Source organism: Engystomops pustulosus, chromosome 1 (genome assembly GCF_040894005.1).
Source record: "Engystomops pustulosus chromosome 1, aEngPut4.maternal, whole genome shotgun sequence".
Lineage (NCBI taxonomy): Eukaryota > Metazoa > Chordata > Amphibia > Anura > Leptodactylidae > Engystomops > Engystomops pustulosus.
In genome coordinates, this window is record NC_092411.1 from 246,800,319 (window position 1) to 246,814,439 (window position 14,121).

Sequence of the window (14,121 nt, forward strand, 5' to 3'; positions counted from 1 at the left end):
TAGACTGTACCTGGACGGCTGGATGGAGGCCACTGTCAAACAGAGCTTCATTTTTAATAATGTTCCCTACTCCAGGCATGACAGCTTGATCCAGGAGCACGTCACACAGCATGCGGGCGCCCTGCTTCTTTACCTCACTCTCCGCTCTGGAGAAGCTGAACTTGTGAGAGCACATATCCAAGTCCTGGGAATACTGCACTTTTTCCTGGCAGTCTGCTGCATTCCTTCATTACATAATGAAAAATGATATAAGAGAATGTAATGTCTAGAATGGCTGCAGATATAATACACGTATTTCATCTTCATCTAGTGAGCCACCTCCTAGGACACAGGACTTAACATCTTTTACTAGGTGACTTTACTTCCCGTGCGGTCCCATCCCCCGCCCCCCCAACTTCATGACCAGCGCAGGAACCAGTAGCCAGAGCAAGGTAAGTAAGTGATTTATTTTACCCCAGCTCTGAGGGCCTCCCAGATCAGGACACATTCATTGAGCACAGTGTTTGAGGTGAGGCTTTGAATAAATAAAGGCCTCCCATGTTCATGGAAAACACCTTAAAAGGGTTTGTCCACTAATGCTAAACTTTGCCAGGGCAGGTATAAGACCCTAATAGGGTCACCCATCATACATACCCAGTGCTGCCAACGGGTCACGTGACCCACAAAGGTCCTGGCAGCGAGCACCAAACTTTAACATGGTAAATATAGTAAGGGTGCCCTTAGGGTCTTGTACTTACAGTATTAAAGTTTGGGGTTCGTGGAAAACTTCTTTAAAAGGAAATCCACCATCAGTGGTAAGATTCTGTCCTAATCCTCTTATTTTTGCTATCCACAGCCTACTTCTTTCTAAAATCAACTTTTAAAATTAAGCTAATGAGCCTGAAGGGCTCTGCGGGTGTTACCAGAGTCCTTCTGTGCTGTAGAGTCACAGGCTGTTACACTGTCTCCCTCTCCTACATCAGCACTTCCCCCTTCCCAGCACTTCCTACATTCAGGCTAATCAGCATAATTTCAAAAGTTGATTTTAGAAGGAGGGAGCATGAGAGAGTGAGATAAGGAGCCTCTTTGGTAATGTCACCTCCCTCTCCCAGCATAATTAGCAGCCTGGAGCACCGGACATCTTATCCGCGTGCTCCGTGCTGCTAGTTTTCTAGGTGATCTCGGTGTGTCAAGACTAGTGACAGGATCAAGATGAAGAGGAGCCGGGGGGGGGGGGGGGGTGTTATTTCTAGGTTTTTTGAATGGTTGATTTCCTTTAATACAATGTACACAGTTCATCAGCAATTTACATGTTGATATCACAACAATGGTGAGAAATGTGCCCACTCACTTCCTGTATATAACCAGTTCAGAAATTGGTCAGATAATTTTATAACAAGTAGTATAAAAGAAAAAAAAAAAAAAACAATAACCTTCCTTCATGTCCGCTTACCTACAGAGCTATTAGGAGTAGATGATATAACCGGAGCCTTACCTCACATCTACTGTGGAGTCAAAGAAGCAAATCAGGTCCTTGTTGAGCTGCACTTCCAGAGCGGCTGGATGTCCATTTCTATCCTTTGTCTCTGCTGGATTAATGCGCATTGATCCATTCATTCCAAAATGGACTCTAGAAAGTAACCGCAGGACATAGTTTTACTGTGATTACAGCTGCAAGCCACGTGTGGAGAGAGAAGCAGCCGTGCCCGTGGTCAGCTCATCAGCCGCTTGTTATCTCTGCACTCATAGGTCAAGTCACTAACGCTTCACCTACATCTTCGCTAGGTTACAACAGTTGAGCGTTGAGTTTATAGGTCACTGCGGTCCCGATACAAGGCGTTCAGCGAGTCCTATAAACGGCAGAGGTGAAGTTAAAAGGCACTTTAAAAAAGTCATTCAAGCCGCGGCGCCTTCTCTCATAGACTTGTAATAAAAACAAGAGTATTGATGTTTGTGTTTGCTCAAACCTTTGAATTATTTACAATTAAATTATCTGGTTTTGTTCGATCTTTAAATATTTATCCAAGGTCATTGTGCAGGCGCTCCGCTACATGGCGTTTTCAGAGCCGTGTTTGTTTTACCAAATAAAGATGGAAGTGGATGCGGCTCAGCCTCGAGAAGCAATACATTACATGAAGTAGAGGTGAGCGGCGCTGGAGAACCGAGCTGTCACTGCCAAAACTTATGCACTTAGCAAACAACTCAACAAGTCATCACTCAGACCCGGGAACCGGATAGATTTCCTCCGACAGCACAAGTAACACAGAATCTGAGAAATGGCCGCTAATCGCGCAGGTGCACATTCTTTACAGTGTAACAAAATTTTTGACTACATTTTGTAAGTGAATAATGCAGAGGGCAATAGTAAATTTTGTAATGTACTTTATTAAAGAAATATGTTCTTGTGACCTTCTTTATTTAAAGTTAAATCAGGGACACTTACTAAGATGCAGGCACCGTGACTGTGGTAATCATCTTATATTTTTTATCCATGGCCTTCTGCCTTCTAAAATCAACTTTTGAAATCATGTTAATGAGCCAGTAGGGCTCCGTGGGCGTTACCAGAGGCTCTCCACTCTGCATCTTCAAAGGCCGTTACACTGTCCCCCTCTGCACTTTCCCCTCACTCCACCTGCTGCAATGTCCCTGAAGCATAGGAAGTTTCAGCTCAGTGGGAGGAGGGGGTGCATTTACACAGTGTGACAGCCTGTGAATCTACAACCGGAAGCGGTCTGGTAATGCCTCCAAAGCCCGTCGTGCTCATTAGCATTGTAAAGCGCTAAGGAATTTGATGGTGGGACTTTCGGATTTAGGAAAATTCAATAAAGTCACAGGCAAACAGGAGCATTATCTTCTGTTTCAGCTTAAAGGGATTGTCCAGAGGTTGAAAAACATGGCTGCTTTCTTCTAAAATATGGCTGCTTGACCATGGTTTGTGCTGGCATTGCAGCTTCATATCTATGTAGCAGAGTTTCAATTCTGCAATTAGTTCAACCTCCAGACAACCCCTTTAAAGCCGTATGTCTGAATGGAGTGAGCCAAGGGACTGCGGGTCCATCTGCAATCATTTGTACATGGTAAATGACTATTAACTAAACGTGAAGAATTTTGAAGGACTCACCAGTATGAGTCCTTGAATGATCAAATATGTGTAAATTTTATATTTTATCTATGGAGATAAGCATCAGCAAAATATTTCATCAATCTTTGGCTGAGCATGGATGAGTATAGAGGAGACCGTTGGAATAGTTGTTCGCAGGATCCTTAGATGTACGACAGCCTTTAAACTTTGGACGGACAATGCTGAGGAGTATGGAATATTTTGTATAAATAGATAAAAGAAAACATGATATCTTACCGTAAGGCTTTCAGACCAAAGTAAATGAAGAGTTCTTTTCCCAAAGTTTCCACCCCGGTAAAGGTGCATTTAACCAGAGACTGGAGGGCGATGCTACTCGGGCCTGGCGCTGCATTGCTGGAGGGTTTCTGTGAGCAAAGTGCAATAAATGTGCATTTTTAAGATTTATAAAAAAAGGTACAAAGTGTTTAGTATAAATTACTAAGCAGCATACAGGAAGTTCCTGGGTCACATACAAGATTCTGCAGGTTTCTCCTTAGGTTGAATTTGTATGCAAGTCGGAAGAGGTCTGTGACCACTGTGACCTCTGGTGAAGCTTTACCTTAGTCCCAGACTGTAATGATCAGCTGTAAGGTGTCTGTAATGAAGAGTTATTGATAATCCTTGGTCCAATCACAGCAAAAAAATTAGAAACTCCAATTGTCACTGGGGCAAAAAAATAAAAAAATTTGTCTAGAACTACAATTATAAAATATACAGTTTCAACTTACATACAAATTCAACTTAAGAACAAACCTATGGACCCTATCTTGTACGTAAACAGGGGACTGCCTGTATTTGGACAAGGGAACAAGGATGAACAAAAAAAGCTTCACTGCAGACCCCTTACAGATGAGCATTGCGGCCCGGGGCTAAAAGTTCAGTATATTACCAGGGCACAGAGATGGGTCGTCTGTAACTAGGGATCATCAAAGTGGGGGACTGCCTGTACAGGGCTAAAGGTTTCAGCTAGTATGGTTATCACCACAGGTTATAGGTGGGAGTTAGAGTTGCTCAAGTATTTCCAATTTTTAGGTTTCTGTCCTAACAGAAGATCTGAGGGGTTACGGGCCCACATCAGCCAATCAGTTTCAGGATGCCACTTCCTTTGTTGTTCCATGGTTTGAGGAGGCCACTCGTTAGGTGAAGTAAGCCCCATGATCCCTTAAACTCCTGAACAGAAGCAAACCACAATATCGCAAGTTCATGAGAAATGCAGTAACTGGGAGCCGGTGTGGGCCGAGTCAGCCCCCCCCCCCCACACACACACAAGTTACGCACAAAATAAGCCCTGTACACGTAAAAATGCTTTTTGCAGTGAGAGAGATATGATATTCCAGTACTGATTCTTATATAGTGACAGTAAGTACACTGTCCTCCTCCTACCACTAGAGGAGGCTGCTCAGCCCATCACTGATCACCCCTAAAGCCCTTCCCAGTAGTGTGCAGCGCTGGGGTCCTGGGTTCAGGTCCCATCCGGATAAAAATCTACAAAAAGTTTGTATGTTCTCTCCATGTTTGCGTGGGTTTCTTCCAGGTCCTCCGGGGTCCTCCCACACTCCAAAACATACTGGTAGGTTAATTAGATTATGGGGACAGGGACCGATTTGGCAAGCTCTGTGTAGCACTGCGTAATCTGTAGGCGCTATATAAAGAATCATTATTTCCTGTGGCATCCACCCAAAATACAGTGCAAGAGTCCAATGCAGAGGGCTACAACTTGGAAATTTTTTTACAGTGGTTTTCCCAATTTTCATTATTATTCCCTATCCTGATAGCGGTAGGTTGAACACTCGTACTGTCACTCCAAATCAATTCCATTAGAAAGTTTATGGCAACGCTTTTGGATATATCCAGCAGTACCAGTGACACTTAACAGAGCAGCAGGATACATGCTCAACCCAGCTCGCCATTAGTACGGGAGTGTAACACCCCCGTTCTTATAAACTGCCAGGGTCCATTGTCGAGATTGGTGTGGGTCCAAGCAGTCAGATCAGAGTGTTATCCCCGATCATATAAAAAGGGGATTGCAATGAAGGCTGGAAATCACCTTTACATTTTTACTACAGTACAACTTTGATAGAATAATGTAGCTGCTGTAGGTTTATAGCAATTTAATTATTCAGAGTATAGCAAACACACACACACACATATATATGTTCTGTATACTGCATGCAGTGTCACACAACTTTTGTAACCCATCTGCAGATAAAGTTACATTCGGAAGGATTTTGGTACCAAGCAGAAAACACATAAATAGTGACACCGGCGCCGGAGAATCTTCGCAGCTCATTAGATGCACTCGCTTATTTATGCCGTTTCCAGAGACCCTTTAAGTCTTTTAGGAATTGGGAAAAAAATACTTGTGTGTATATCTGTAAAGGTCACTGATATAACCATATGGGGATGCCTTAGCCGCTGTGATTTAGGGAAGAACAAGGCAGCAGCTATGACGATTTATCCACCCAAATAGGTCACCTTGTTAATATTCCAAATACTGGGAGCAGATTTATGAGACGTTGTGCAGTAGAAATGTAGATTTTTTTTTTCCGCATAGGATAACAAGGTCTCCAAGCTCTCCCTATGGCCATGACATCGGAACCCTAATAAGAGTCGTAGTCAAAATTTATAACTGCGTCCGGCCTTGTTCCGATATCACACCTTCTCCTGCTCCTCGATATTGATAACCCCCTACACTATCCCCTTTTGAGAGCAATTTTGTTGTGAAATTACCCCTCTCAGCCGACAACCATTACATCCAAGACCGCACGGCTGGAATATTTGTTTTAATAATTTAATGTAATGAAATCTCTTACAAATCACTTCTCGCTGTCTTGAGAGTGCAAAAATGTTCCCTAAATATCCAGGAGGGATACAATAGCATTGATGTATAACTCCAAAGGCTCCGCGGCTTTGTGCAATTTAAAAGTCTAAATAGCAGCCAGAAGAGACGGCGGATAAGAAAGGGATATTATGGAGAAGAAGCTGCAGGTCTCTCTAATGGACTGGAGTCTTTCATTTCTAGCCAGGTAATTACAAAGCCACTATTGGCATATGCTCCCGTATACTCCACGGTCAATTACTCCGGTTCAGGGCTGAGCACAAACCTGTAATTAAAGATGAAGTCCACATCACTTTAAATACTATTTAAAAAGTGAAATGACTGCGGAGCAAAAGCTTTTTGGCGGAAGGCGATGGAAATTTCAGCTATTAAAATTCTATTAATATTAAACCTTTCATGACCGGAGGCTTTGGGGTATATGTGGTCAGAGATTAAGTTCTCCTTTTGGAAAGCTTTTTTTTTTTTTCAAAAGGTAAAATAGCTACAATATACTTTAGGATAGACCAAGATAAAAAAAAATATATATATATATAAAAGGTTACCTTTAAAAAAAAATAAATAAATAAAAAAAAAATATATATATATCAGAATTACAAAAAGAGAATTGGGCTCACACCTGAAACGGAGAATTGTATCCATGACCAAAGAAGAATTGTCCAATTAGGACACATGAACCCAATTGGTCACTAAAAATTAACTTTTATTAATATTTATTAAAAGATGGATCTAACTTCGTCCAATGTTATATGTTAAAATTTTACACGGTGCAGGGGGCAGCAGCTTTCACCATAAGAGGGTGATCATTATTATTTGGTGGAGCACATCACATCAGAAGTAGATATCGGAAACTGGCAGTGCGTCCAATCGCTGCATCGTACAAACATCTATCTTCAGGAAAGAGACCTCAACTAATAGTCTACTAAACTGGCGTAGTTGGCATCCAGAACCCCTCAAGAGGGGCATACCGGTAGGCCAGTACCTTCGGGCTAGGAGAAACTGCTCAACAGAAACTGACTTTGAGAAAGAGTGCGGCAAGCTTTATCTGAGCTTCTTACATAGAGGATACCCGAAAAAGATCCTACATAGGGCCTATCAGAGAGCAAAATGCACCGAGAGGGATAACCTCCTTAGATGTGAGGATAACCGGGAGACACGGATGCCCATCAGGTGCATTGGCACCTTTGATGGTTACAGCAAACAGGTCTCGAATATTCTTCACAAATATTGGCCCCTCTTAACTGCTGATGAGGATATCCAGCCGGTCTTAACCGCATACCCCTCAATCACATATCGGAGGGGTAAGAACCTAAAAGATTTATTAGTTCATAGCCATTACTCCGAACGGAGAACTCCGAAATCTACTTGGTTACCCCCTCGTACAACAGGCTCCTACCGATGTGGGGACTGTACATTCTGCAAACATATGACGAGGAAGAGGGACTTTACCGACTCAGAAGGCAGACAAACATATGACATAAAACACTACATTAACTGCAAGTCGACAGGAGTAATCTATGTGGCACAATGCAATTGTCCCAAAATGTATGTTGGCAAAACAGTACAAGAATTGAGGAGGAGGATGTCCTCACACCTCAGTACTGTAAGGACCAACAAAGATACAACGTTAACCAAACACATGAACCTGGAACAGCTAAAATTTTGGGGCATTGATTGTTTGAAGACCGGAATTAGAAGAGGCGACTTAGATCGTAGATTATTACAACTCGAAGCGAAATGGATTTATCGCTTGGGGACACTATCCCCCAAAGGCCTAAATGAGGGCTTCACATATGCAGCATTCTTATAACTGATGGCATACATGCTACTGAGTGGGTGTAGTATGTTGACTTGACAGTAACCTATACTACTGATACTCTCAGATGACTCTCATAACCATTTATCCACTACAACATGCATTGGTGACCCAGCTAATGACTATTGTAAAGTCTACTTACATACGTACCCGAGACTATGTGGACAATGAAAGTATAGTCCGCTAATATGCACCTTCAGACTTTGCCCAGTTTGGAAGAAAAGGCAAATACCATGTACATCTCTGCTCAGAATGACAGCGGAAACTAAGCCCGCTGTCATGCGCCTTAGTGCCCTTGTTTACAATCCAGACTAAGTCCGTCGTCATGCGCCCTAGTGTTTTTACTTACGATGTAGACTAAATCTGCTGACATGCGCACTGGAGTCTCTGGCTCACTATTGAGGCAAAGTCTGATGACATGCGCATAAGGTCCCCCAGAATGCGGCATAAGTCCGCGGACAGACGTGAGGGGGGCCGAGTAATATCGGACTTGACCGTCCTCCAGAGGTATACTCTGATTGGATCAGCAAGAATGTCTTCACCACACCTTCGACTGGGAACAAACCAGCCGAAGCGAGGGGCGTGCCTCCAATGGCTGGCATCAAGCGGATTGGATATGAGGGCCGGGCCTCCCCCATTGCCATTGGACAATGCGATCAGGCCCCCAGTGATTATGTCACCGTAGTAGTCTATATAGGATACCGGCGGGTCTGGTGTGCCACACTATTTGCCCCGATCCCCCTGAGGACGCCACGGCATGAGACGAAACATGTCGGGGGGGGGGCTAGTTTGTTAGGTTTTAATTCAGAGGCAGCAGACAGCAAGGCAACCTAGGGTGATATATGAATTTAGCTATCTAGCTGTAGTAACAATCTGAACAGTTAGATAGAGGTACTGGCAAGAGGTGATAGCGCCGTGGAGTTGGATCTGTAACCCTAAGGGTAGTACTACATAGAAGTGGCTATGAATTGAACCCAATAAAGAAATATGGATCCCTCCACAATATACAATACAGCCACAGCAGCATAATCCCACATGCAGCGATTGGACACACTGCCAGTTTCCGATATCTACTTTTGATGTGATGTGCTCCACCAAATAATAATGATCACCCTGCTATGGTGAAAGCTGCTGCCCCCTGCACCCTGTAAAATTTTAACATATAACATTGGATGAAGTTGGATCCATCTTTTAATAAATATTAATAAAAGTTAATTTTTAGTGACCAATGGGTTCATGTGTCCCAATTGGACAATTCTTCTTTGGTTTATAATTGACTTAAACCCAGTCACAATGTGGTCTACATAAAAAAACTTTTCTGGACATTTTGTATCCATGACCACAAATACCCAGAAGCCTCTGCTCATGACACTACTAAATCCAGCCAAGAGATACATAACGTATATATTCGAGTTTAAGCCAAATTTTTCAGCACAAGTTTTGTGCTGTACATCCTCACTTGGCTTATGTGTGTACATAGATGTATTTATGTATATACATTATATACAAGCAGTCCCCTACTTAAGAACACCCGACTTACAGACGATCCCTAGTTACAAACGGACCTCTGGATGTTGGTAATTTACTCTACTTTATCCTTAGGCTACAATAAACACCTGTAAACGTTACCAAATGTGTCTGCAATGAAGCTTTATTATTAATCCATAAGGACGCAGGGTTTTTTCCGCTCATTTCTCGCTCTCCACCTTCAAAAATCCATAACTTTTTCATTTTTCTGTGTACAGACCCGTGTGAGGGCTTATTTTGTGCGTAACAAATTTTAATTCTCCGTCGTATTATTTAGTATTCCATGACTTGTATTGGGAAGCTGGAAAAAAAATTCCAATTGTGGAAAAAATCACGTTCACGTCTCATTTTTTACGTCTTTCACCATGCGCTCCATAAAACACCTCTACTTTATTCTTTGGTCTGATCCAATCACGGCAATACCAAATGTCTATAGATTTTATTGTTTTTTTTAATACATTTTCAAAAATTAAAACGCATGAGCACATAGACGCACCTCTGCCTGTACTGCCAGAAAGACACCAGGAGCCATGAGGAGAAGAGCTGCTGTGGGAGAGAGCGCCAGAAGCACCAAGTTTAATATTTTTAAATGGGCTCTGCTGGGCATCTTATTACATTGTAGTGGCTGCATTTTCCATCCTAGGCTTATACTCGAGTCAATAAGTTTTCCCAGTAACTAGGGGCCTTGGGCTTGTACTCAAGTAGACACGGTATGTATAAATCCATGGTATTCAAGCCCAGGAATATTTGGGAAATATGTAATCTTTGTTATCCTTGTGTATTTGTTAGAATGGTTGCTGGAATATGAATATACCTGGATATGCATGTCTATTATATAATAATAATTATTTATTATTATGATTGTATATTTGCTAAATATATAAAGTAAAATGTATACATCTATATCACAAATATATATATCTCCAAAAAATAAAAATGTTACCAAAAGTTTTTCCCTGTGTGTAACCCCTAAACACTGCAGCCCTTTTTGGTTTTAGCTTTCCATTTATCGCTCCCCCCAAACCCCATGACTTTTGTAGTTCTTATATACAGAGCTGTATGGAGCATGTTTTCTGTGTACTGACACAAGGAAGTAAAATGTAATATGCCATGTTGTGAACTGGGGAAAAAAAAAAAAAAAAATCAAAATGCAACGAAATTGATTTAAAAAAAAAAACACATTTGCACAATATTCTTGTAGCGTTTTTTTTCCCCACGTCATTCGCTGAGGGCATCACATGCCGCCTCATGTATTCTTTGGGTCAGGGAGATTATATAAATACCAAGTTTATACGCGTTTTATTATGTTGTAAGATTTAAAAAAAAAAAAAAATGTAATTTCTTTGTTGCACCATATTCTGAAGCCAATAACTATTTCATACGGAGCCGTATAAGGTGTCAGGTTTTGCAGGACGATCTGACATTGCCATTTTGGGGACAGTATGATAACTTTTTATTAGAATGGGATGTGCATGATTGTGTTCTTATTACAGGGGCACAGGTTAGGCCACATTCACATGGCCGTCTGCGGGGACGTACATGCGGCCGCAAATTTGCGGCCGCATGTACGTCCCCATAGATGGCAATAGCGGCGCGATCCGGCCCGCACACCGCAAAAAGATAGAGCATGCTCTATCTTTTGGCGTGTGTGCGGCCGTGCGCCGCTATTCTCTGTGGAGGGAGGAGGGGCTGCCTCCTCCTCTCCAGCACACGGCGGTATGCCCGCACGGCGGGCATACCGCTGTGTGAATGTACCCTTATCCCGAATTCCTGCCTTCCCTATGTACAGATCACAGAGCAGCCATGTACAGGGGAGACGCACAATAGTTCCCTGTTTTCAGCACCTTGGACATGACGAGACAAGTCTACAAAGGATTCCCCGGCATATTACATGCTGTATAAAGAGGGGTTAGAGAAGGAACTGAGTGTATCATCTCCGTACTGTGACATCGCTGCGTGTGTATCATCTCCGTACTGTGACATCGCTGCGTGTGTATTATCCCCGTACTGTGACATCGCTGCGTGTGTATCATCTCCGTACTGTGACATCGCTGAGTGTATTATCCCTGTACTGTGACATCGCTGCGTGTATTATCCCTGTACTGTGACATCGCTGCGTGTGTATCATCTCCGTACTGTGACATCGCTGCGTGTGTATTATCCCCGTACTGTGACATCGCTGCGTGTGTATCATCTCCGTACTGTGACATCGCTGAGTGTATTATCCCTGTACTGTGACATCGCTGCGTGTATTATCCCTGTACTGTGACATCGCTGCGTGTGTATCATCTCCGTACTGTGACATCGCTGCGTGTGTATTATCCCCGTACTGTGACATCGCTGCGTGTGTATCATCTCCGTACTGTGACATCGCTGAGTGTATTATCCCTGTACTGTGACATCGCTGCGTGTATTATCCCTGTACTGTGACATCGCTGCGTGTGTATCATCTCCGTACTGTGACATCGCTGAGTGTATTATCCCTGTACTGTGACATCGCTGCGTGTATTATCCCTGTACTGTGACATCACTGTGTGTATTATCCCTGTACTGTGACATCACTGAGTGTATTATCCCTGTACTGTGACATCACTGAGTGTATTATCCCTGTACTGTGACATCACTGTGTGTATTATCCCTGTACTGTGACATCGCTGCGTGTATTATCCCTGTACTGTGACATCACTGTGTGTGTATTATCCCTGTACTGTGACATCACTGTGTGCATTATACCTGTACTGTGACATCACTGTCTGTGTATTATCCCTGTACTGTGACATCACTGTGCGCATTATACCTGTACTGTGACATCACTGTGTGTGTATTATCCCTGTACTGTGACATCGCTGCGTGTGTATTATCTCTGTACTGTGACATCGCTGTGTGTGTATTATCCCTGTACTGTGACATGACTGTGTGTATTATCCCTGTACTGTGACATCGCTGTTTGTGTATTATCTCTGTACTGTGACATCACTGTGTGCATTATACCTGTACTGTGACATCGCTGCGTGTGTATTATCCCTGTACTGTGACATCCCTGTGTGTGTATTATCTCTGTACTGTGACATCACTGTGTGTATTATATCTGTACTGTGACATCGCTGTGTGTATTATCCCTGTACTGTGACATCACTGTGTGTGTATTATCCCTGTACTGTGACATCACTGTGTGTGTATTATCCCTGTACTGTGACATCACTGCATGTATTATTCTCTGTACTGTGACATCGCTGTGTGTATTATCTCTGTACTGTGACATCACTGCGTGTATTATCCCTGTACTGTGACATCACTGTGTGTATTATCCCTGTACTGTGACATCACTGTGTGTATTATCTCCGTACTGTGACATCGCTGCGTGTATTATCCCTGTACTGTGACATCACTGTGTGTATTATCTCCGTACTGTGACATCGCTGCGTGTATTATCCCTGTACTGTGACATCACTGTGTGTATTATCTCCGTACTGTGACATCGCTGCGTGTATTATCCCTGTACTGTGACATCGCTGTGTGTATTATCCCTGTACTGTGACATCACTGCGTGTGTATTATCCCTGTACTGTGACATCACTGCGTGTGTATTATCCCTGTACTGTGACATCGCTGTGTGTGTATTATCCCTGTACTGTGACATCGCTGTGTGTGTATTATCCCTGTACTGTGACATCGCTGTGTGTGTATTATCCCTGTACTGTGACATCGCTGTGTGTGTATTATCCCTGTACTGTGACATCGCTGTGTGTGTATTATCCCTGTACTGTGACATCGCTGTGTGTGTATTATCTCTGTACTGTGACATCACTGTGTGTATTATCCCTGTACTGTGACATCGCTGTGTGTATTATCCCTGTATTGTGACATCACTGTGTGTATTATCCCTGTACTGTGACATCACTGTGTGCATTTCCCCTGTACTGTGACATCACTGTGTGTATCTCCCCTGTACTGTGACGTCAGTCTTTATGTATGTGCTGAGCATTGCACTGTACACAGCACACGGATAATGTACCATGTACTCCTGGCTGTACACCGGGTGTGATATAATACACTATAGTTACCGTGCTACACGCCGCGCTCCCCCGCACTGCCACCACTCGCTGCCCCTTCGCCACCCGCGCCCGGATCTTCTCCCCGTTGAGGGTGCAGCCGGGCCCCTCCACCATGACTGCCCCGGACACCGCTCTCCTCCGCTGCCAGCATTCAAACTGTGGCGGCAGCGGGAGCAAGAACACGAACTCCCCGCCCACATTCTCCTCATTGGCGGAGAGTAAGGAGCTGGAAAGCGATACTAACTTTTCATTGGTGCACAATTGCACCGCTCTTAAATAATCGGTCAGGATAAGTGTCCATCACTTCAGCGTCGGTGGCCAGGGTGCTAGGGCGCGCATGTGCAGCAGTATCTTATATATGAAGCTATGTGCAGGGGGCCCAGCAGAGGGCGCAGCTTAGCTTCACCACCTGAGAACTATGGACCCAGTCTGGATGAATAGAATTTCACAATCTAATTTTCTCATCTTATACTTTTCTACAACTTTCTCAAGGTTCTATAGTCCCAGTTTGGGATATTTATAACAATGCAGTAAAGAACTGCATTATGTCTTGTAAAGGTGTATTCACGTGTCAGATTTTTATTTTTGAAACTTTTAAAACAGTTAGGACATAACTAGAAAGAAATTCCTTGTGTGAATAAGACCTTATAGGCGCAGTAGAATTGTCTGCAGCTAACCCGTAGTGATTTAAAACAGCAGCTTAGTGGATAAGATTCATAGAAAAACCTCTATTATAAAATATGTAAAAGAATGAAGAAGTACTGGACATAATAATTGTCACAAACCT

General features: G+C 43.1%; 1 protein-coding gene across 1 annotated transcript in view; it reads right to left on the reverse strand.

The window, feature by feature from the left end:
* The window catches only part of NEIL3 (nei like DNA glycosylase 3), a 31,036-nt gene extending 17,529 nt beyond the window's left edge, over positions 1-13,507 (reverse strand). Inside the window, exons 1-4 of the mRNA XM_072123599.1 lie at positions 13,344-13,507; positions 3,338-3,465; positions 1,475-1,609; positions 11-224 (exon numbers count right to left, since the gene is read on the reverse strand). Of these exons, the coding sequence (XP_071979700.1) occupies positions 11-224; positions 1,475-1,609; positions 3,338-3,465; positions 13,344-13,448 (582 nt within the window). The 5' untranslated portion in view covers positions 13,449-13,507. The remainder of the gene's footprint in view (positions 1-10; positions 225-1,474; positions 1,610-3,337; positions 3,466-13,343) is intronic.
* Between the last annotated feature and the right edge of the window lie 614 nt (positions 13,508-14,121).